We start from the raw sequence: 23,397 nt of genomic DNA, 5'->3' as shown, positions 1-23,397 counted from the left end.
CAGAGTACGGTCTAGACCTGTGTGCAATGAGGTCACTTTTATTGTGAATTAGTGCTATATAAATAAAATTGAATAAATAAGTAAATGCATATCTATGAGTGTGTGTGTCATTACCCATTTGTTTTCCCTGCAGGTTGCTCTCTTTGCAGCAACAACTATGGTCTTAAAATATCTACAGGATATTACCATAGCTGTGGTTAAGAGCTTTGAAGGGGACTTTTCACCATCAACTTTAATAAAAAAAAAAAAAAAAAAAAAAAAAAAAAACAACACTTGTTCCTTTGTTTAATACAAATATGAAATACAACAAAAGGACACAGATAAAATATAAATGTGGAAAAAGACAGCAAACCACCTCTAATGTCATTTCTGACATACAACTGAGAAATACGGGCTGTTGGTTAACACTAAAATTGTAAAGGTTAGACTTAAGACATAAGTGTTTTTATCAAAAAGAGAAGACATTTGGGGAAACTTCTCTTTTTGATAAATCACTCGTTACTCTTTCAGATGGTGCAATGACAACGTTTCTGAGGGTCTGTACAAAAATTCCACTGCACAGTTTCAAATGAAGTAAAAATGAAAGACACCACAGATCAGAAGAAAGTGACGAGTTCACTGAGGTTACGGAGACGGCAGAATTCATTCAGAATCTGTTTGTCTCTCAGTGAGAGGAGACGACTCGGGAAGGGAGGCGGCAGAGTAGAAACGTGTCTCAGTCTGTGGTGGTGCGGCGGTACCAGAAGCGGGCCCGAAAGTCGTCGCTGCAGGTCATGAAGCCAGGATTGGTGGGTGAGTGGACAATGCAGCGGACGATGTTGTTGTGACCCAGAGACAGCAGGTTTTTCCTCTCGGCCGTGCGCGAGTCCCAGCAGCACAGGCTGATGGTGCGCTCATCTGGCAGCAGAACGTAGTCCTCTGTGTGGTTGAACACGCCCTGCGTACGATGCATCTGACGGCCGCTCAGCCCCGCCCCTATACAGAGAACATGTCACTAGGAGGACTCCATACACAACTAACGCCACACAATTTAAATCAAAATCAGGGCTGAATGCAAACATTTTAATTTACGATTAATTGACCATTTGCTAATCCCGCCCCCTTAGTTACTGTTGCTATACGTGTCAAGCATTCCATTTTTTCAAACCTACAGTTTCTCATTTTCTATGCCATTCAAATGAATAATAATGGTGGCGGATTTACCTCTGAAATTCTTAGTTTTCCAAACAAGAGGTCCTTAACAGAGTTAGAGAAAAACAAGCTTCTTGTGTCATGTGGGCGACGGTCAATTTGCTTGGCTGACGCTATAGATTTTATCAACAGTAACTAGCAAGCTAATTAAGCAAAATATAGCTCCATGAGTTGGTTAAAAATGTAAACCGTAATGATCTAAAATATGTGCATGTGTTAGGCAAAAGTCAGCATGTTGAAGTAAGAAATAAGGGAGTTCTATTGTTCTTGTATTGCTGTGTAGAGCTGGTTTTAATGAGATAAAATGTGCCTGGCTGGTTACCTTACATACTTTAATGAGCAGATGTACAGAGCTGTTAATGTTAGAATGTAGGTCCAGGACCAGCTTCCACACAGTTGGGGAACACTACGATGGATGTCCCAGTACTGAACTGGACTTCCCAACCTGTACAAACCAAATGTAGTGTGAAACGCCCCCCCCTCTTTGTATTTTTTTAAACAAAAATCTCTTAAATTTGGTTATTAAAGAATTGTGACTGAAATTTGTACCGAGTGGGAAATTCCACAATGTAAAAGTAAACTTGTCAGTGCCTTCTGGTGGACAAACTATGCAATGGTGACACTATTTTCTCAAATCAATATTTTTAGTATTACAGTGCTGTTATTTCCTTTTTACTGACATTTAGTAACAACCAGTCACGGTCAGTCAGCGTGGATTCATCAAGAAGTCACAGCAGCATTGTTTCACGCACTGTAGCAGTGATGTAATTAACTAATTAAAGTATTTTAAGATTTGAATGTCTTGCAAACAGGAAGCTAATCCAACATTTCTAGTTTGGAATCTTCTAAATGATTGATGAATTTAACCACAGACAGAACAAAAACCACAATACTGTTTGTAATTCTGTGTGGATATTGTGTTGGCTGCTTCCCCCCCAACCTCTCTCGCTCGCTGTCTCTTTCTCACCCCCAAACGGTCTAGGCAGATATCTGCCCACCCCAGTCACCCCAGTCTGTTCAAGGTCTCTCCACCTGTTAAAAGGAAGTTTTTCCCTTGCCCCTATCGCCAAGTACTTGCTCATTGTGGTAACTGTTGTAATTATTGTAAATAATATCACAGAGTACGGTCTAGACCTGCTCTATAGGAAAAGTGCAATGAGGTAACTTTTATGAATTGGTGCTTTATAAATAAAACTGAATAAATAAGTAAATGCATATCAACGAGTGTGTGTGTGTCATTACCCATTTGTCTTCCCTGCAGGTTGCTCTCTTCGCAGCAACAACTGTGTTCTTGAAGTATGTCAGAGGATATGACTGTGGTGTTGCAAGTGGGTTTGGGCAGTATTAAGGTCTACCAGAGTATTTAGAACTCCTGACAGTGTGAATAACACGGAGATGCTGTATTGATGTATTGTATTGTTCGCCCTCGGGACAACTGCTTGTAATTCGGGACAGTCCCAAATTACAAGCAGTTGTCCCGACTCCTGTCCTGTTTGTCCCGAAAATTACACAAAACATGAGTTTTGATTATAGTCTAATAAAAACATTAAATACTGATCGTTGTGTGCTTCTCAGGCTGCAGCAGGGGCTGCAGGGTGTGGTGGACATTGTGTTAACATAGTTGTTAACGCCACAAAGTAACACGCGTGCTCCCCCCCCCTTTTAGTTTTCTAGTGGAGATGAAGTTAGAAATTACAGTCTTAAGGACAGGGGAGTGCAGCTGCAGGCAGCCATGACGGAGAGCTCTGATACGCCGCACACACCTTGTGCAGTAAGATGTTACTGGCACTGCACTGAGAAAATTAATTAAATAAACTGTATACCGGATGATGATTTACCCACTGTTACATACCCACAGTGGTCGTGTTTTTCCTAATGACAAGTGACTTCATGAACAAAAATAATTCACTTTAGCGTTGAGTTTTGATTCTCATGTCTTAGGGCTTAACTATTCGTTGACACTAAACATACTAATGTACTGGTAGTGCCAGCGGTAAATGGGGGTTGAACCACGCCCTTTACAATGCTCCAGCCAAAACACGTTCCAATCCACCTTCATATATCGGTTCCTTTTTTTGTCTAGTGTAGTTACATGTTTGTGTCTTGTCTTGAAAGTTGATTATTGTAACCTTGTATTGAGCACCGTGGGCCTTGAGAAATGGCACTGGGTTCATCGTATACTCTATATGTGGATGAATGATATGAAATTGAATAAGCAGTCAAAAAGCTTCCTGCTCAGCTTCCACACTGCAGTCTGAAGAGGAGATGTTAGCTAACGTTAGCGCTAACTGCCTTCACTTATCCAGCAGTTGGAAAACAACAGACAGACTTTAATTAACGGACACATTAATAAAAGTCTGAAACGTAGCGCTCATCTTTTCCTCTGCTCCGCTCGCTTTCACCGTCACGCTTTGTTTTAAAATCCTTCACTACACGTCACTGGTATGTTCTACCGAAAGTAAAACCTACTGCTGGTAAATGTTATCCCTGTTCAGGTTGGTGTTAACAAAATGTATGCTAGAGTGACAGGTGATGTAACAGTTTTGTACTGAAGAATATCTACCTATAGCCATTAATACATTGAATAAAGCAGAACTCTACTCTGTCTTATTGATTTCTGGGAAATCCTTAACAGTTACAATGAGAGCACTTTGTCACTACTTGGATAGGAAGCATGGCTGTGTGACATAATCTCACAGGCCAATGAGCACAACGAACATCAACCCTCAAACGCCTCCAGACAATGTCAACTTGGTTAATGGAAAAAAAGGTTCTAATCACACTTTGCATTTTGTTGTGTGCATTCATAATTGACAAATAGGTATTTGCATTTTAAGTTGATTTTCAAACACTTTGTTTTTGATGATGACACAAGTGCAATAACTGCATTTCATGCTTGTAATTCTGCTTTAGTTTAACAATGTTGAAATCACCAAATTCACAGTCAATACCCAAATTGAACTTTAGTGAGTTTACCCATTATGTATCAGCTTGTTTATTATTGTTGGTGTGACTGGAAATATGAAATACACCCACCGGCCACTTTATTAGGTACACCTGTTCAATTGCTTGTTAAGACAAATGGCTAATCAGCCAATCACATGGCAGCCCCTCAATGCATTTAGGCATGTAGACGTGGTCAAGACAACTTGCTGAAGTTCAAAGCGAGCATCAGAATGGGGAAGAATGGGGATTTAAGTAACTTTGAACGTGGCATCTCTGCACGCACAACACGTCGAACCTTGAAGCAGACGGGCTACTTCAGAAGACACAGCAGGGGCCACTCCTGTCAGCTAAGAACAGGAAACTGAGGATAGAAGTCACACAGACTCACCATACCTGGTCAACAGAAGATTGGAAAAACGTTGCCTGGTCTGATGAGTCTCGATTTCAGATGGTAGGGTCAGAATTTGGCGTAAACAACATGAAAGTATGGATCCATCCTGCCTTTTATCAACGATTCAGGCTGGTGTTATGGTGAGGGGGATATTTTCTTGCCACACTTTGGGCCCCTTAGTACCAACTGAGCATCGTTTAAAAGTGTCAGCCTACATGAGTATTGTTGCTGACCATGTCCATCCCTTTATGACCACAGTGTACCATCTTCTGATGGCTCCTTCCAGCAGGATAATGCGCCATTTCACAAAGCTCAAATCATCTCAGACTGGTTTCTTGAACATGACAATGAGTTTACTGTACTCCAATGGCCTCCACAGTCACCAGATCTCAATCCAATAAAGCAAAAGTGGGTCCAACCCGGTACTAGCAAGGTGTACATAATAAAGTGGCCAAGGAGTGTATACATTTCCTTTATACTTAGTTGCTTTTAGTCAAAACGCACCCTTTGTGATTGATGTGCAAATTCAAACAAACATGGATGAAGCCATGTACATCTGTATCAGTTTTGCATTGGCTCATGAATCATGTATAATGATACGTACTGAATCAGATGAAAGGGGGAAAAAAATAAAATAATAATAATCACTCTTTGTACCGTCTGTCACTTTGAGCACTGCTTCCCAAAAAGCATAAGGTCAACTTCTACAAATTCCCCTGGCATGTTAAATATCAGCATAACCTGTTCAAGTCAATTTGAAACTATGACATTCTCTTTAACCCCCCAGTTTGAACCTGGCAAACCCACCCCTTACCTGTGTACTTGACCAGTGTCCGGCCTGCAGAGATCTCCCACAGTTTAACCACGGAGTCTTTGCCACTGGACAGGATGTACTTGGAGTTCTTGGAGAAGATAGCGGAACAGACCTCAGCTCCGTCGTGGGCCTTCTCGAAGGTGGTTACACAGCGGTTGGAGACGCCATCCCATAGCTTGATGCTCCCGTCCTTGCTGCAGGTGACATAGCTATTGGCGGTGGGGTTGTAGCTGACGCCGCTGATAGTGTCTGTGTGCTGATCCAGCGGGTTGCATGACACGAAGCACTGGAAGGTGTTGACGTCATAGAGGCGGAGGGTGGGGTGCTGTGTTCCCACCAGCAGGAAGTCACCCGACGGGTGGAAGGAGATTGAACGGAGCATTTCAGCTTCCTGCAGGAAAACAAATGAAGGGAAGATTGGATTACAACAGAATTATAGTAGTAAACAAACAAAATCTGCTATTTTCCAAGCCTTGTATGTTTTCTATGTAACTGGGCATCTCCACTTACAGAGCAACTGAAAGTTTTCCTAAACCTATGACAAACTATAAATTGTGTGGAAAACTTAGACATTTTGTGTACAAAATCTGACCTGTATATATTTAAAGGCTCTTTTTGCAGAAGGCTTTGAGTAGTCGAACAGTTTAAGGGTGTAATCTCGTGAGCCAGAAGCCAGAATCTGTTCAGTTGGGTGGAAGGCGAGGCAGGTGACTTCGTCTACGTGGTCATACAGTGTTCGAATCACAGGGTGATTCTCCATGTTTTGCTGCGCTGTCTCATTCATCATCACCTGACATAAAGAAACACAAAAGAAAACAGTAAACATAAACCACTGGGTTAAAAATGCTTAGTGTACTCTTTAAACCTGCCTCACCTCAATAGGCATGGCACTCTTGGCCAGCATGCGTTCAGTATCCAGGATCTTGATGGAAGCGTCAGCTGAGCCAGTGGCAATCAGCTGGCCATCACGACTGTATGAAGCGACACGGCATGGACCCTTATGGGATGTTACATAGCAAGTCTCATATTCTGATGCCTCTGGAGACATGGTCTGGACATCAGCATCAAATTCCAGATCGATACCCACACCGGGTGCCACCGTATCTGAGCGCCCAATGGCATACTGAACTGCACTGTCATCATTCTCCATCCCTGAAAAAAGTTGGTAATCGTTCAATTGAACCCTCAAACATGGCTCAAACATGCACACATGGAGAAAACAACTCTTACCTGTCTTTGCCAGCTGCATCAGCTGCTCAGAGGGCGACACTACACTCTGTGGTTTGACCTCATTGATGAGACTGTTGGCGATGTTGGTGTATCCATCATAGAGCAGCTGGCTTATAATGAGCTTGTAAAGGTGCTGTCGGTCCTTCAGAGTTGGTTTTGGACGATACATGATGGGTCAGTGTGACCAGACGCGGGCCGTCAATACTGACAACTTAGCTGGCTGCAACAAAAGACACAAAGTCATCAATTTATCTTTTCACTACGTTAGCTGCTGTTAAACGATCACCGTTTCACAATACAAAAACGTTATCTAATGCAGTGTTGTTGCAAACAGCAAGTTTGTTAGCATATCTAACATAAGTTTCACATATGCATCGTTAGTGCTTGGACCGTGCTAACGCTGTGGCCAGCTCCAACAAATGAATGGAGCTTGTGCTTAGCAGTGTTGCTAATAATGTTAGCTTCAGTTAAGACACAGCAAAAACAACAGTACCGTTACGTTAAGCGCGAATAAAACGCCAACCTGCGTCGACATCTGTACTATACAACAATGTCATTACGCACCGTTTAACAAGAGGAGTTGAATATTATTACTCGCTAGTTATGTTAAAACGTAAAAATATTTAACCCACTTCAAACTTCCAACGGCGCTCCTGGACCCAAACGTGCGTTACGCTGTGACGTTACGTATGTGCGTCCTACGTCACAGAACTGAATGACAGGGAAGGTGTCCTTCATCGTAAACAAACTAGATGAACTGTTCACAGGGCTATTTAAAGTTCAGTGTAGGCCAGCGGTTAATAATTAAACTTCGGCGTAAAACTTCAACAGGGAAGGGTACAAGAACACTGGTTTCTGGTACACCCTAAGCTGTAAAATGAGACGTTTGGGGGCTGGAATGGTACACGAATAAAGTTGACATTTTTTGCTCAACTGAGCGACAAAAAGCAGCTCTCTGTCTCTAAAACAAATAAGCTCTTTAAAAAATAATCTGAAGGTGCATTTAGAAAGGTACATGAAGGCAACATACCTTTGGTGCAGGCCAAAACATTCACAAGCCCAAACACGAAGGTTTTCTTTCTTTCAGGCGTTAATTACCCTTGAAATAATTAGTTGATTAACATAAAATGAATCAACAACAATTTTGTTCATTGATTTATATAAGTAAGCTGATATTTAATACAAAATATGCAAAACAGTTGCTGCTTCCAACTTCTATATTGCTAGAATTTGCTGCTTCTCTCAGTTTTATATAATTTTGTGGCCATACTAATTCCACAGGCCTGAGACCCAGATCCCAACCACATAATAACCACAAAAAAAAAAGACCTCCTTGGAGAACATTTTCCACAAGTATTTTAATGAAAGAATGCCTCTTCAATAAAAGGTTAAAAAAAAGAAAAGAAATAAATAGGGAAGGGGTTTTAAATGAAAACAAACAAATATGGGGCAGCAGGCAGCAGACTGGTGTTGTAATGTTTGCTCAAACAAGTCTAGGCTGCTTTAGGCTCTATGTCCACTCTGAACTAGATACTCTATTGCCTCCAATTGTAGATAAAAAAGACAGCAAAAGGGGTCCCAAGGGACAGAGCTACCAGCTGACTTTGTCTATGAACGTGCTTATTGCACACATACAAACAACATACAAATGCCTCAAAGAGCCCTGTGTGTGCAGCCATCCTTCTTATGCCTTCCAGAATGGGCGTCATCACACCCTGATTGGCCCAGTGAGGAAATCACCAAGCTATATTCAATCCCTGCTGAGGAGTCAGTTCCCACACCCAGTGCTACAGGTGCTCTGGATGATCCTCTAATCAAGAACCAGAGTAATAGCCAAACTAATGGGGAAAAATAAATTAAAATAGCAGCAAATGCATACGGGCTGTTACAGTTTTATAATGTAAATATATAGAATTGTAGCTCAGACAATAAAAAGCAATATGAAAAGGGCACATTAGAATCTGAAATTGTGATGGAAAAATCTCTCGTCTAACATTGTATCGACTAAATGATTATTGAAAAATAAATGATCAGATTCATAGATAACATACAATATCAGTTACTCAGGCCAGCTTTAAATATGTTCATATGTTTCAGTATGTGATGCACTGTGTTTCACTAACCAAATTTTACCACACAAATAATTTATGCGTATAAATCCTTTTTCACCTCAGATATGTGGGCCTGCACTCGTACCCCAGCAGAGGGTGCACGAGTACAGCATCTCAAAGACATCAAGACAGAGGAGCTGTAAGCCTCTGCCCAGGTTTTGATCTCAGCTTTGCTGCTATCATAGCAGTCTTGGCTTTGCAGTCTTACATGTCTTAAAATGCTATTTCTAAGCTACATGCTGAATACATCAGCCAAGACTGCATTATGGATTAAAACAGAGAAAATAGTTATGTTTTTAGTTTCACACTGACAGGTATATACACTGTGTTTGGCAGCTGGTAGGAGTGGTGTTATTGGTAGTGGTGCTGAAGACAAAAGTGGGGCATGAGACTACTGTTTTCTAGCTACTGAAAAGGCATAAGCAAACATGTACTAAGTGGATATAGGCCTCCAGCAATTCAGCACCCACCCACACACAGTCTCTCAGTTGCCACTTCCTGCAATGTGGCTCATCAGTTCAAATGCTGGCCAAAAACACAGAAAAGTGGTGTAATACATACAGAAGGATGTTTACATTTATCTGACGCTTTTATCCAAAGCGACTTACAATTGCTATACATGTCAGAGGTCGCATACCTCTACCTCAACTAGGGGTTAAGTGTCCTGCTCAGGGACACAGGGTGGATGGGTCACAAGGGGGGATTGAACCTGGGTCTCTCAAACCAAAGGCATGTGTCTTATCCATTGCACCATCGCCACCCAGGATAACAGTAGCTTAGCGCGTTGGACAGATCTGTAATTTCTCATATCATGTGTAAAAATGCAGCAAGGGACCCATTCAAACACTAATGAAGTAAGCTGGATATTTCCCGTGGGTACCTTCAATCTAGGGCCATAACTTGAATGAGCTTGTGAGTTGCAGTGTGCAGAGGCAGACAACTTCACAGTCATATAATTATGTAAAATTTAAGAGTGAAGGGTGAGAAACAATTTTTCTCAAGTGATTGAAAATGTACTTTAGCTTGTATGATAATATTAGCTTTTTAGGCTGTTGTATTAAGAGGTGTTTGTTTTGTTTGTTTTGTTTTTTAACCTGTCCTGCCCTGCAGCCTGGTGCACAGTATGAGGAGCTGGATACCATGTTGTGCCAGACAAATTTTACTTTAACAAGAGAGTTTTAATACTACATACTATATTAAGAGTTATTTGTGACTACTGGGATGTCAGCATCAGTGGTATGATTAAACATGTGTCTGACAAATCCACTCCATGGCTAAAAACAGATGGACTGCCATTTCCACATGGATAAATATCTAAATAACTGCAACAAAGCAACTACATTGTTTGTATGATGCAGAGGTTCAGCAACTGGGAGGCCAAGAGGAGTGGCAAAATATTTTGTTGGTCTCTCGTCACTGCTGACCACCAGCTGTAAAACTTGACTCAAAACTCAACTTTGTATCCTAGTAACATGGGCAACATATCATCTGTCAGAAACATTAAACTCCTGCTGACTGTTTTGGAGAAGACAGCTGTACAAATCCATGTAGACTACACACATAGCCTGCTGTGATTTAAAAACATTTCTTCTGACATGCGAACATGCCTGAGACTTCCACCCTGCAGGACTGTGAGCTCGGCGGAGGAACACATGCGTGGTAGGTGGTTGTGTTGTTACCATGTCAACACGAGACATGCTCTCAGCGGACCAGCCTGCAGTTGCCTTGGAGACCAACTAGAGTCTGAAGCAGTGAAATGATATAAAACTATTTGTTTTCTTTCAGCAGATGTCATCTGATCATCGAACGGTCGATCCCACGCGACGACATATTGTTTAAAAATTCAGAGCTGTGAAAACATCACAGCAGAGGTTGTTTTTTTAATTTATTCACATTTAAAAAAAAAATGTAATAAACTTGTATTGACAATGGATAGTGTAATATGAAAGTGGTTCTTGATGAACCCACAGAGAGTTCTGTTCTGCAGCTCCCCTCAGCTCTATGGTGTGTTTTGTCTTCTTTTAACTCATTGTTTTGGTTTTACAGCCTGCTACTTTACTTTTTCGGTTCAGTCTCACCGCCTCTTAAAACTGAACTACTATGCACCACCTGCCCAACACCAAATGGCAGACAGACAAAGCTACCATTTAGCCAGATATTCTTCTCAGGAGTTGGTGGAGACAAAAACAGAGCTAAAAGAAGGTTTAAAAAATATAACCAAGTGTAGTCAGGGTGTAGACATGCCCACAGCATAATTTTATGAATTATATTGTAACAGGCCACATGAGTACACCTGCAATGTGTAACCTACCACTCAGACAACTAATCCTGCCAATAATCCTCTTCTTTAATGCTGTTAAGAAAGGTACACAGTGATGTCCCAGCTGTGTCACTGGCACTGACACTGGTCATTAGCTGACATGTGTAAAGGTATGTGTTGTGCATTTGTCTATTTGTGTCATCATGAACTATAAAAATAGCAATGATGTGTTCAAACAAATGAGCTGGTTGCGTATAGCTACATACCTCTGGTGCAAATTTCACCATAATGAACATGACAGATGAAAGAAAATTTGATTTGGTTTTACTGTACTTGCTGAGAGGCTGCGACACTTTTTGTTCACTGGTTTACTCTAGGACAAGTTGAAGAAAACTGTTGCCAAAAATAACCTTATAAGAATCCTTAGGAGTTTTAAACAGAGCAATATAATCTGTATTCCTTTTCTTACATCCACAGTTTTGCTGGTCAAGACCAGCTACAGTAAACCCAGCATATATCCAGCAAGTGTGAGCACAAATTAGACATTGTGATCTCAATGCTACTGTACTGCATGGTAAGCATGTGTGGCCTGAACCGTTGTACTACCGGAAAATGTTGCATACTATAAAGTGGATGGAGGTGGGAAATTCACACCGGCCACTCACAGCTCATCCACTTGTTCTCTGCCTGAGAGAGTGAGAGCAGTGCACGTGCAGCCAAGCGGCAACATCAACATTAGCCTTGCTGCACCCTTGTCTATGTGGGTGTATGAAATGCAGTGAGTGGGAGGAAGTAGGTAGGTGGGGGAGCGAGTATATAAGTGAGCCAGAAGTCCTCAAACTGTTGATGGTAAAGTCAGTCAGTCAGCTAACATGACTGTTGAAGGTAAGCTTGCCTCTGTCACTGCACTTCCTCTGCCAAGCAGTCGCTTTCACTTCTGCACGACACTTTGTATTAGCCTTAAATCCTTCCGTCTGTGCTCAGGGCCTCTCCACTCTTTCAATCTATGTTTTCAACTTGTCCTCCGGAAGTCTTTGTTTGACAGCCACACACCCACCCAGCCAGCCCTTCTCCTTCCCTCACTCTCCTCCTCTCTGCCTCACCACTTTCATAGTGCATCTTCTCTCTCATTTGCATTTGTTCTGCTTCCTCGTGACAAGAAACAGTTCATGTCAAAGAGCTGCGTGAGAAAATCAGATTGGAGTTAGATACGCCCTGGATGACAGTACAGACTGAAATGAGCAGGTACACTGAGGATGGGGCTGTTCAGAGTAGAAGACTTTCTGAGCTGGATAATTGTTGCTGATTGAAGTGTAAAGCAAGAAGGTAAGTGACTTCTGATTCTGCTGTTCCTCTTAACGGTTACGGCTGAGTTTTGGCCTAGTTACAGCATGCTATGCTGTCTTGTTGTAATATTATTCCTACACTGTGTGATGGCAACACCATCAAATATTTCCTCTTTTCAAACGTTCCCTTTATAAAGTCACAACAATAGTTTAATGAGAGTAGATAAGATGAAACCAGAATTTTTTTCATAATGACAAAAAAAATCTGAAAAATCTAGAAAGTTTTCTTTTGTGTTTATATTTTGATGCTGCCTGTTTTTGCTGATGTTTGTTCTTACTACAAGCAGAAGCTGTTTTTCAGTACTGCTGGACTTCTTTCTGAACTGAGGACACACTTGTACACTACTTTAAACTGACTGCAAGTGCTTGTTGGAAATAATTATAAGATCCACACTACAACTGTATTTCTTTAGGCAGTTGCAGCTATTTACATAGCTGTAAGGAAGTGAAAGTGCATTTACTAAGTAAATAATGTTTGAACAATAAAATTATTAAAATACAATTACACAGTGCTTCTCCAATATGAACAGAAACAAACTTTCCTCAGTTCAGAGAACCACAAAAAGTAACATGGTCGTGCTCATGCTGACAAAGAGTGTGCTCCATGCAAACTGTACCGTGAATTATGCAAAATCACAATACATGTAGAAGTAGCATCACAGCAACAGGAAATTTAATTTGTTTGATCTAATGTGAAGCTATATCTTTTCATGTAGGTGGTGTTACGCTTTGATTAGATTACTACACAAATGTGACAGTCTGTCAGGAGACAAAGCCGCCACATGCTACTGTGAACATCAAGGATATGCCATTTAATTGGTACAGACTGGTGACAGAGGCAACAGCTAATGTCAGTAGACACATTTCATTTGGGGAGATAAAAGCCTCTGCTGTACTGTACCTATTCTCACTCCCTCGTCCCTCTCCTGATGTGAGTCACTCTCCTGTATCCTCCCCTGCCTCTCTCTACTGTATATATACATTTCTCTCCATGTTTTGTCTCATATATTTCCATTGTCTGCATACATAACATATCTTAAAATATCCAAAAAGTATTCCTGCACCACCAGCTCTTAAAATTAAACAGCAGAGATTGAAATGCCTCTACTTTTCTCTGCACTCTGTAACCATGGGTGTTGTTGCTCACCACAACAATGATATCACGGAGATGTAGATGTGCTTTATTTTGGTGCTGTAGAATCGCAAAACGTCTCCCTGGATTTTATCACCATGCAAAATACAGACTGGATTAATCGCTTTATTAGCCATCTGTCCTAAAGGGTACTGCAGTAACTGCTTTAGTACATTTATTCATCCACTGGTGCAATAACAAAATATTCTCCAGGAATGAAATCTCATTTTCTCAATATTTTATAAGCAACATCCCAGCTCAGATAGACAGATCTGCCCCATTTGATCTAAGGCAAAGCAGAGGTCTAATGCAAACTGTTCTTATCTTACAGGTAATTAGAGACTTGGCACTGGTACATCACGACAGCAGCAGTGTTACCATGGAGACTGGCAAGCCGGGATTGGCGAGTGCTCCAGTGCACATCAACTCCGTCGCAGCACAGACAGAGAAAAGGATGGACATCCAGGCCCCGCTGACGGCTGTTTACATCCACACAGTGCCTGCTCTACCAGCACAGCCTTTCCCCCAGCTTCCTGCAGCTGCCCGGGAGCCAGCCACACTCCATCTGGCCATGCCGCAGCTCTACTCCAAGGAGACGCTTCCCCTTCTGACACTCCATATTGCTGGTGGGCTGCAGTCTAAGCCGGGATTGACTCTGGCAGCCGCTGCTCCTGCAGCCAGACCCAAGGCGGCAGGAAAGCACATGTGTCCTCACTGTGGACGGGACTGTATGAAGCCCAGCGTGCTGGAGAAACATCTGCGCTGCCACACTGGGGAGCGGCCTTACCCCTGCACCACTTGTGGAGTTTCTTTCAAGACTCAGAGCAACCTTTACAAACATAAGCGTACTCAGGCTCATGCTCGCCTCTCGTCTGAATCGGAGCAGAGCAGCCTGGGCAGTCTAGACAGCATATCCAGCTCCAGAGAGACTTGTACCTCCAGTTTGTCTCTGGATGAGCGCAGCGAGGAGTCTGGCAGCAGGGAAAAGGATGCCACACTAACTTCTGCTGAGATCACCTGTCCAGCCAGTACAGCAAAAGTCTGCTCTGTAACGACCCATGGTTCTGTCAGTGAACAGAAAGAGCTGACCCCTCCAGGTCATCAGACAGAACCAATTGAAAGATCACAGGTAACAACAGAAGGTGAAACACAGAGAATGGAATATGAAAAGCCTCCAGTGACTGCAAGTCGACATCTTCCCCTTCAAAGACAAGAAGCCACTCTGTTTTCCAAGCAGTGGGAGAGCTCCGTATCCAGAGGAAAATCACAGAGCCATGAGAGCACCGACTCAGGCTTCAGTGAGAGCAGTGACCACTACCCAAGCCCCGGCAGCGCTTTACCTGACCACAGTATGGATTCCCTCACCGAATCCACCAAGGAGCTTGATGAAACCACCAGTACACAAAAACCTTCAGAACGAGGCCAAGTTGGACAGGAACCCAGATATACCGCAAGGGAGCAAGAGCAAAAGACCCTGGAGGAGCGAATTTCTAAGCTCATTTCAGAGAATACAGCCGTTGTGGAAGACAAACAGCTGGAGAACGTAAGGCCGCGGAAGACAGTTCTGTCAAAGCAGGGCAGCATTGACCTTCCCATGCCATACACTTACAAGGACTCCTTTCACTTTGACATGAGGATTAGTAAGACTCCGAATGTTGGATTACAAAGAAACAGGAATCCTGGCTTCTACAGCTCTGTGCCCACTCAGTGCTCCACCACCGTGGAACATGCCTCCTTAACCCGCAGCAACTCCCTCCCTTTCAGCGTTACCCTCCTGCAGCCTGAGAGCAGCAGCCCAACCTTCTCCTATCAGAGTGATTATGTAACACTGGTCCGCAGGGGAAGCTCTGGCCAGATCCATCCAACAGGTTTTGCGATCAAGCCTGTGAACCAGCAGTCATCCACCCACCGCCCACTGGTCCGGCAAACAGCCGTAGACTGCAACCACGCAACAGACGGTCCCTTCTTGAATTCATCTGTGGAGGAGGCGTGCACCGGCAGTCTCAGCTGCGACGTGGATGGCGGTGACATTTGCGGAGAGCCAAGCAACAGAAAGTTCCGGAGGAAGAAAACACAGAAGTTTGCCTACAATAAGTGGTACATGTACGGCGGAGGGACATTTAAGAAGCTCTACAATGCTGAGAAAGGTGGAGATGACAGGAAATGTTCGACAAACCCAGAGCACGACACTGTTCACGGCGTACAAAAAAGGTTGCCAGCAGTTCATAAGGAGACAGTAACAACAGCAGGCTCAGCCATAAACTTCACAAGCAGCAGTGCAACAGTTTGCCATCCAGGTTGCCCTCCTGCCAGACTACCCCTCGTCTGTCCCGTGGATTTTAATCTAAAAACTAGTCAGGTTCATACGTCATGCAGCTCTCTCAAGACCCCACTCCGGAGAAATCTGTCTTTGTCAGTACTGCCATTACCTTCACTTGGTTCTCTGGTTAGCCACAGAACAGACAGCATGAGCGAAGCAGAAGCAGGGAGACTGATTAATGAAGAAAAACATACTGACTCCAGCTCGCAGCTCTTTGGAGCCCGCATTCCTTCTGACAGGAAAAAGCAGAAAACTGATGACAAAATAATTTGCCCTCTGGAGATGGAAACCAACCCAAACACACTGACTCACCCGCCTCCTTCTGTCACTGGCAGTGCACCTCAGCAAGATACAAATCTCAGTTATATCAACCTTCAGAAAAATATAAACCATCCACAGCTCAAAGGAGCTCTCTTCCCACCATGCATAACCAATGCAAATGTTAGCACCTCGCTAACCACTGCCATCCCCTCCTCTGCCAAGACCAGCTTTCTACCCAAGTACCAGCTAAAGTTACCTAATGCTGCTGAACCTGATTCACATCTTTCACCGCATCTTGTGGACAAACCAGCAGGAGCCGACGGCTGCACTTTCTCCCCTCCACTGTCATCTTCTCACAATGAGCAAACCTCACCCTCGGTCACAACATGGAAATTTTGTAATCCTGTCACCTCACCGTTGATGCAGAGTTGTGACATCAAAAAGACAAATGCTTTCAGCTCCACACAAGGCCAGCTCGTCTTGCCTTGCACAGCCACAACCCTTTGTCAGCTTGAAACATCAAGACTCAATCAAAATGCAACTTCTAGTCTAACTGTAGTGCACAGGCAATTTGCAGCAACCACAATAACCACAACCTGCCTACAAGATTATCAGGCAGGATTATGCAGCACTAGAATACAGCCCTCAAAATCTGCAGGGGGCTCACCCAGACCTGATGCACCCGTGGTTGTGAAATTCCCTGCAACACCTACCATAACGACAGCAAACAATCAAATATCTGCCGCTGCAATTACATCTTTCTCACAAGGTCAACTTAACCTTAACCCCCCTGTGTCGCACACACAACTCTCACTAGCATCAGACCAGTTGAGCCCTGTAAACAAAGCATATGCTAGCTCAAACACCCCAGCTGTACCTTGTCACATTGTACCGTTTGACCAGATGCAGCCAGCTGCTCAGAACGTTTTTCATGTTCACACAGCAGACCTCCAGATCTGCCTCCAGATCATATCTGATGAGCAGCTGGCTCTCATTGAACCCCAGATCGAGAGGCATGAAAGTAGCGCTCTCTCACATAGATGTGCTATGGAAGCAGGGGTTCCAGAATTGATCCAGAATAAAGCTCCAAGCTCTGTCACCATGGAAAGTAGCAATGAGGGAAGCGACCATCAACAGCCAGGACATCCAGAGGAGTTGGGCCAAAGTGAGTCTTTACCCACACTTACCATGGAGAGAATAAAACCTCCACACTCTTTACAGTTTGTGAAGGCAGAGTCAAATCTCCACTTGACTGAACACAGTGAGTCGACACAGGCTATAGTATCAGCTGAATCTAAGCCTCCTGAAGCACTATACGGTCATGTAAACACGGTCACTGAGACTCAGAGCTCTGGGGGCATTGTTGTGTCAACTGCACTCAAATGTGTAAAGTCAGGAAGGAGCCAAGCTTCAGAGGAGGATCGAGCCCTTCCTTTGAACTGTTGTGCTGAGGAGCAACTTTTGCCAGACAGGAGGGTCAGCCAAGGTGGACTGGTCTCTCAAACAGTCTCTGGTCAACACAAGCTCAGGGTAACCTCTCTTTCTCCCAGCACAGCAAATCAAAATAGCATGAGAAGTGAAGTTCTGGGCAAAGAAAGCCAACACAAACTTAAAAATCAAGGAGCCCCATGTAATGGAGGAACAATAAAAGCCAAGGGTGGAGCCTCTACAAACAAAAGCAGCAGGTTAGAGAGTGGAGAAGCCCACCCTCCTCTGAAGGTTGGGCACGGTCAGGCCTACGTTGCTGCATGTGCTGACGAACTCTCTGGTTCAGTTTCTTCATTTTCAATCAATGAATGTAAAGCACCAAGACAGTTGTGCCCACAGGCATCCAGCTACTGCAGTAATCCAGTAGAATGTACATTACCAGAGGCTCTAAATTCATTTAAACATGCCAACATGGGATATGACAGGGTGGGATCTTCGGATGATTCTCCCCCTTCACAGAAAATGACTCTAAGTGAATCACAGGACGTAATCAGCTCATCCAACTCAGAAAAACAACTCGGTCAGTTTACTTCAGTGTCTTCTAACGTCCAGGTGGAAAGATCCAAAGACATCCCAGCAGTGCTTCCAAGTGTTCAGAGCACTACTGCGGGTATATATGACAATTTTAATTATATGAAATATTTATACTGAAGGTGATCTGAAGGAAATGCAGTGCAGTATGTGAATTAGTCATTGATTTGGCTCTGTACCCCAGTACACTGGATATCCAATCCAGAGGGAAGAAGGTGGTGATAGATGTGGGTCATCAGGGACCCACAGCTCATTTTTGCCCAGTGACTTACAGTAACATTTATCAGTACAGTACAATACAGTTATGTGTAAAAATTTGCTACGACTGTTCGTGTGTTGTGGATGCAAATAGCTTCAAATGAACCTCATAGGCTCTTAAACCTCGTACTCATTGTTTAGGTTCCAGTACAATGAGACACAACATTGTACTGGAACAACACAACAAAAATGTGTCTAACCTGACACTCATGTAAAGACTGGACTGGATTTGCTTTACTAACAGACGGAGACAGAAACCAGTTTTTGCCACAAGATGGCAGTATATGGTCACCAGATTGATAATGGAGGCCTTGTGTGAACTTGGGTTTGTGTACAGCAGAACCACCAAAACCTGCAATTGATGTCTTTTTGGTCATGGGCAGTAATTAAATGCACTATCAGAAATTTTTATTTAAAAATAATCAAATTGTGGTTTGCTTAGAAATCTCACCATGGCAAAATGAAATCATTCTATGTTGTTTTATTTTGGAACAATATTGTCTCCTTACAAGAACAATTGCTGTGACGTGAGGTAGTGTCTTGCATTATTTGAGTCATTTGATTCCTTTCAAATACACAGATTTACCCACTCTTCAAGATAAAGGAGGGGAGGAATAACAAAGTTAAAAGGCCAACCTGGGGAGCACAGGATAAACAAAAGGGGCTGCCACTGACCTCCATCCTGAGTTTTCAATTTCAATTTTAAAACACTTAATTTATCCCCATGGGGATAAGTACAAGTTAAATAAACTGATCTTTAATAATAAACATGGCCTAATATATTAATAAATAAATAAATTATTAGACAGACATATATCAGCGTTGCCACCAAAGTCCAAAGCAGCATTACTAAATGAAATTTTGCCAAACCAAAGAAATTCGAATTCTAGGACGTCTACAAGCCCATGTCCAAAAGACAATTGTACATACCACTGCATATTATATCTGAATATCTCAAGAATATATGACACAAATAGTATATTCATTATTATAATATAATTTATTCTTTGAATTTTATTTTATTGTGCTTTTATCCAAATATAATTGTAACCATCAGCTAAAATTTCTACATTCAGGGCTTTATATAAGCTGTATTATCTCCACTGTACTGATAAACATTGCTAGTGTAGATCTGCCATCTTGAAGAAAAGTTTTCATTTGTTTTTCTTCCCCTAGGGCTTATGGACGGAGCCTCCCTGGCGGGATGTCCAGCCCAGAAGGAGCCACAGAAATGGGGTACAGACTGGAGGCCAACGCAGAGCCAAGAGGCTGGAGAGACAAACCACCAATGCATGGAGGCACAGGCCGGCAGAGGGGAGGTGGGAGAGGAGAAGAACGGAGGAATCAAGACAGACGAGGTGCCAGGACAGCGGTGCAAGGCAGAGAGGACCTGCAGATACACATGTTTACAAGACGTGACAGTGCCAGAGGTGAGACGGAATGAATTTATTCACTGCCCACTGGATGCATTTTTACTATACTATACTATTTTTTTTAATTTTTTTTTTACTGTTTCACTGTTTACATTCCACACATTGGAATAGTACGACGCTCAAGGCGAAAACATTGTTTTTACATGCACTGGCCAACATTGTGACTGTTTAACACACCCTTTGCTCTATCTATCTACCCACAACTTCCTTCTTCACGTGTATACAGTACATACACTTCCGCAAAAATCCTCTTCAACAAATGAGTCCAAGTGTACAGGATTTGCTCCAGTTCTGCATTCTCTTCAAATATGTTTTATTGATTAATTATTCTCAAACTCCGCTAAATCTTTTAACAAATCCCTCACTGCCAGATATATTCAGGCTGTCCTGATCTGGGGATCATGTCGGAGCAGGTATCAGACATAATGGGTTGTTACATCACACAATTGTTTTTCCTTTTAAAAGACATTTACCAAGAGAAGTGAGACACCCAAGCCAGAAATTGTTTTTCTCTTGAAATATTTGCATAATTAAATACATCATCCCCATGAGTAACACAACATAACAAACGTGCTGAACAAATGTATGTTCCAACGCCACATACATGGTGGCAAGTCAGATATAAATTGAGGCTTTATGAGCTTTTTGCAGAAGTTTAAAACATCAGTAATCAGTTATAACAATAGCAGAAGTAGACAGCTGACAGCAGTTACATTGTTTTTTTGGTAGGATTTGAACTCACTGGACACATGAAGCTTTGTGGTATCTGAGCAATGCAGGAAGGTAATAAGAAGGTTTACTGAAGGGATAACAATGACTATATTATTGTGATGATATGATGGTGCTATTCCTCCTCATATTCCTTTTTTTTCAACAGAGAGAAGACAGAAAGGTCCAGGCAGATTCCTTTAAGACCCCTTGGCCATCTGAGCAGCATCTTCAGCATCTTCCACAGACACACTCAGGAATGTCTGAATACCCTCCACAGAGCCCTCAGCAAGCTTCAAGCATGTCAAATAACCTTAATTCACCTGCCAGCAGTAGTCAGACCAGCCTTTTCAATCCTCCACAGCCCCCATTGGACATGAACAACTTCTATTTCTCACAACAACACTGGGAAAGCAGCAGCATCCATACCCAAGAAACACAGATTACATGTGAATCAAATTCAAGTCAGCATATCACAGCACAGGCCCAGTTAGCAGAAACACAAAGTGCCCTTTCAAGAATTGAGTCCAGCTCTCAAAAAACTCAAACATTTTCACACCAGGACCAAAAGCAGACGAGCATCCCTCTGTCCATTCAGCAAGGAAATACTACTGCAGGTAACAACATGACAGCAGTAAGCGGTTGTACAAAGTTAACATTAGGAAGTAACAAAAATCCCTCGCCTGATGTCAAAACATCATTCTCCACATTCCCCTGCCAAGTTTCTCATTCTATCCAAGTCAGCAAAGCTACTGCTGGACTGACAGAGGACACCCAAGCACCAAACAACAATGTGCTAGATAATAATGCTGTGCTGTCATCAAAGCCTTTTACATTCGAAGGAACTGATGGTTATCAAGACACCAAGGATAATGCACCATATGACTTCACGAGTCCGAGCAGTACCTCTGGGAGACCTGACATTACCAAATCATTTTTCTTGGCCGGCCAGCTTCATGGCTACCAGCCAGCCGACTGTCTGACCAGTGGACTAAGGCCTGTGCAAAGCTGCCAGGACTACACAGAAGACACCAGCAGTAGTGACGATGAAGGAAAGCTTATCATCGAGCTTTAGATGAACATGCACATATGCTATTTGGAGTTTTATTGCTGTTTTTCTGAGACAAAATTCCTCTGGAGGCAGAAATAATATCAATGACTGAGTTAAGTTAGTGGTCAGAGCCAAAGAACCAAATGTCCAAAATCAAAATAAGTTACAATATGAATAATAAATTAAAGTCCATGGGAAACTTTGCAAGAATAGCTTAGGTTGAATGTGAGCCAATGCTGCGTTCATGTCATATAGTACCGTGTGTGATTACAAGTGGCCAAGTTGCAAAAAACTGCTCACGTCAGCCTCCTAGTTGAACTTCCAAGTTGGACCATCAGGAATTTCAGCTATGATATCTCCCACATTGCAACAAAGAGCCACAGAAATCAACAAACTACTCACAAAACAGCTGCAAAGCCTTCCACGCTGGCAGTTACAGCCAAATAAAATCCTATAAATCTAATGCAGTCTATCATGGCAATTATAAATGAGGGCACACTGTTTGTATCTGGTTTCAGTTGTTAACAAACAAATATTTAGGATGTTAAACCTGGCTAATTTAGGCTTACTTTCCATTTACCTGGTGTAACTACAAAGCTAGCAATGGTGTTAATCATCAGGGATTAATGCGAGAGCGACCCCTATTCTATCCTGTATTCATTGTCTGGTAACGTATGATAATATAAATATCTGAAATTAACTGTCACCATTTAGGAATATCTTGCAATCACTCGAAAACAGCATGGCTATTTTTTTCATGTCTTTTTGACCTGGCTTCATGAGTGTTGACAGAAAAGTTGTGGCTCCTTCTGCTGTATAACCCAACCAATGAGATTACCTCTGCCCCAAAGAAACGCTGTATGACTTCCGTTCTGCTCACACACGCTTACACACATACCTACCTATCTTCCCACACTCACTCGCTCCCATTTATTGCACTTTGTAACCTTCCCAGACAACACCTGTGTGTGTGAATCATGTACACATGCTGCCAAATACTCATTAAGTTGAGCTATGCTGGCAATCAGATCACCCGGGTGAGGCAGGCATTGGCTGGAGGGGCATGACCCTTTTCCCAGTCTGGGATTTGTAATGAGTCAGCAGCTAAGATAAGGCACCGCAGCTCACGAGAACAGGAAATGGGTGTAAGTGAACATTTCTGTACATAAATCCACAGTCGTAGCTCACACGACTTGCATGTCAATCCTCAGCCCATTAGTGGACTTGACAGGTGTATGTGTGCAGGAGTGCTGACTGAGTTTTATCTCCAGTGCATCTGTTCAGGCCTGTTTTATTTGACATTTGACACAGCGGAAAAGCAAGGGCACGCAAATGTACAACAGTTTACTTGGTCAGGTTACAAGCTGATTTATTATGGTGTTGCAAATTTTAATATTTTCTCTTGTTTTCATTTTCTAATTTCGTATTCTTGTTACAGATTGGATATGCATAGCTGACAAAGCAATTCATTTATCTCAAGTTAAGACTTTGTGTTTTCAACAATTTTAACGAAAGAAGGGTTAAATTAAACCATATTTAAAACCATTTTCCCCTGATCTTATTGTGTGGGTCAATTCTTCAGTTAAACCTCTAACTTGGTGTGGCTTATAGATGATAAAGTAAAAACAATACTACAACTGAGAGACACACAACTTCATCTTCTTCATCAAGTTGTTCATGTGTTAGCAAACAGTTCCTTACTTACACATCCAGCAGACACAACATTACCATTTAATGGTGTGTGTGATCATCTGATGAATAGTAATCACCATAGTTCTGAAGAGGGAGGAGCTGCTGGTCCCAAAGTGTTTTTACCCATTCTGTGTTCTCGTGTTGTCTTTGAACAATATTGTCAATGTTTCTTAACATGGAAACACACGATGCCGGATGATGGCTTAGGTAACATCACTCAGGTTAATGTTATCA

The 23,397-nt window shown here is 42.5% G+C and overlaps 2 protein-coding genes across 3 annotated transcripts; one reads left to right on the top strand and one right to left on the bottom strand.

Annotated features, from left to right (window-relative positions):
* Positions 1-271: 271 nt before the first annotated feature.
* On the bottom strand, positions 272-7,358 carry cstf1 (cleavage stimulation factor, 3' pre-RNA, subunit 1). 2 transcript variants are annotated; one of them, XM_046075206.1, is made up of 6 exons: positions 7,205-7,358; positions 6,573-6,792; positions 6,217-6,494; positions 5,935-6,132; positions 5,343-5,733; positions 272-975 (listed from the first exon to the last, which is right to left on the bottom strand). In XM_046075206.1, the coding sequence occupies exons 2-6, from the start codon at positions 6,739-6,741 to the stop codon at positions 716-718; spliced, it is 1,296 nt and encodes a 431-aa protein (XP_045931162.1). In that variant the 5' UTR covers positions 6,742-6,792; positions 7,205-7,358; the 3' UTR covers positions 272-715. The 2 variants fall into 2 exon arrangements, with proteins under 2 accessions (XP_045931162.1, XP_045931164.1); XM_046075208.1 differs by having other exon boundaries at positions 7,137-7,227.
* Positions 7,359-12,011: 4,653 nt separating this feature from the next.
* Positions 12,012-23,027, top strand: znf831 (zinc finger protein 831). Its single transcript, XM_046075157.1, has 4 exons — positions 12,012-12,269; positions 13,753-17,167; positions 19,456-19,709; positions 20,590-23,027. The coding sequence occupies exons 2-4, from the start codon at positions 13,801-13,803 to the stop codon at positions 21,493-21,495; spliced, it is 4,527 nt and encodes a 1,508-aa protein (XP_045931113.1). The 5' UTR covers positions 12,012-12,269; positions 13,753-13,800; the 3' UTR covers positions 21,496-23,027.
* Positions 23,028-23,397: the final 370 nt, after the last annotated feature.

Source organism: Micropterus dolomieu, linkage group LG18 (assembly GCF_021292245.1).
Source record: "Micropterus dolomieu isolate WLL.071019.BEF.003 ecotype Adirondacks linkage group LG18, ASM2129224v1, whole genome shotgun sequence".
Taxonomy (NCBI): Eukaryota; Metazoa; Chordata; class Actinopteri; order Centrarchiformes; family Centrarchidae; genus Micropterus; species Micropterus dolomieu.
Note: the sequence above shows the minus strand (reverse complement) of the source record. Positions and strands in the feature narration are given on the sequence as shown.

Bases quoted from the DNA above. Each gene is read 5' to 3' on its own strand.
- cstf1 (XM_046075206.1), bottom strand. From the start codon at position 6,741: ATGTATCGTCCAAAACCAACTCTGAAGGACCGACAGCACCTTTACAAG. The intron at 6,495-6,572 runs GTAAGAGTTGTT...AACTTTTTTCAG, and splicing joins GATGCAGCTGGCAAAGACAG to GGATGGAGAATGATGACAGT. The intron at 5,734-5,934 runs GTCAGATTTTGT...GTTTTCCTGCAG, and splicing joins GAGCCTTTAAATATATACAG to GAAGCTGAAATGCTCCGTTC.
- znf831 (XM_046075157.1), top strand. From the start codon at position 13,801: ATGGAGACTGGCAAGCCGGGATTGGCGAGTGCTCCAGTGCACATCAAC. The intron at 17,168-19,455 runs GTGAGTCTTTAC...TTCTTCCCCTAG, and splicing joins TCCAGAGGAGTTGGGCCAAA to GGCTTATGGACGGAGCCTCC. The intron at 19,710-20,589 runs GTGAGACGGAAT...TTTTTTCAACAG, and splicing joins AAGACGTGACAGTGCCAGAG to AGAGAAGACAGAAAGGTCCA.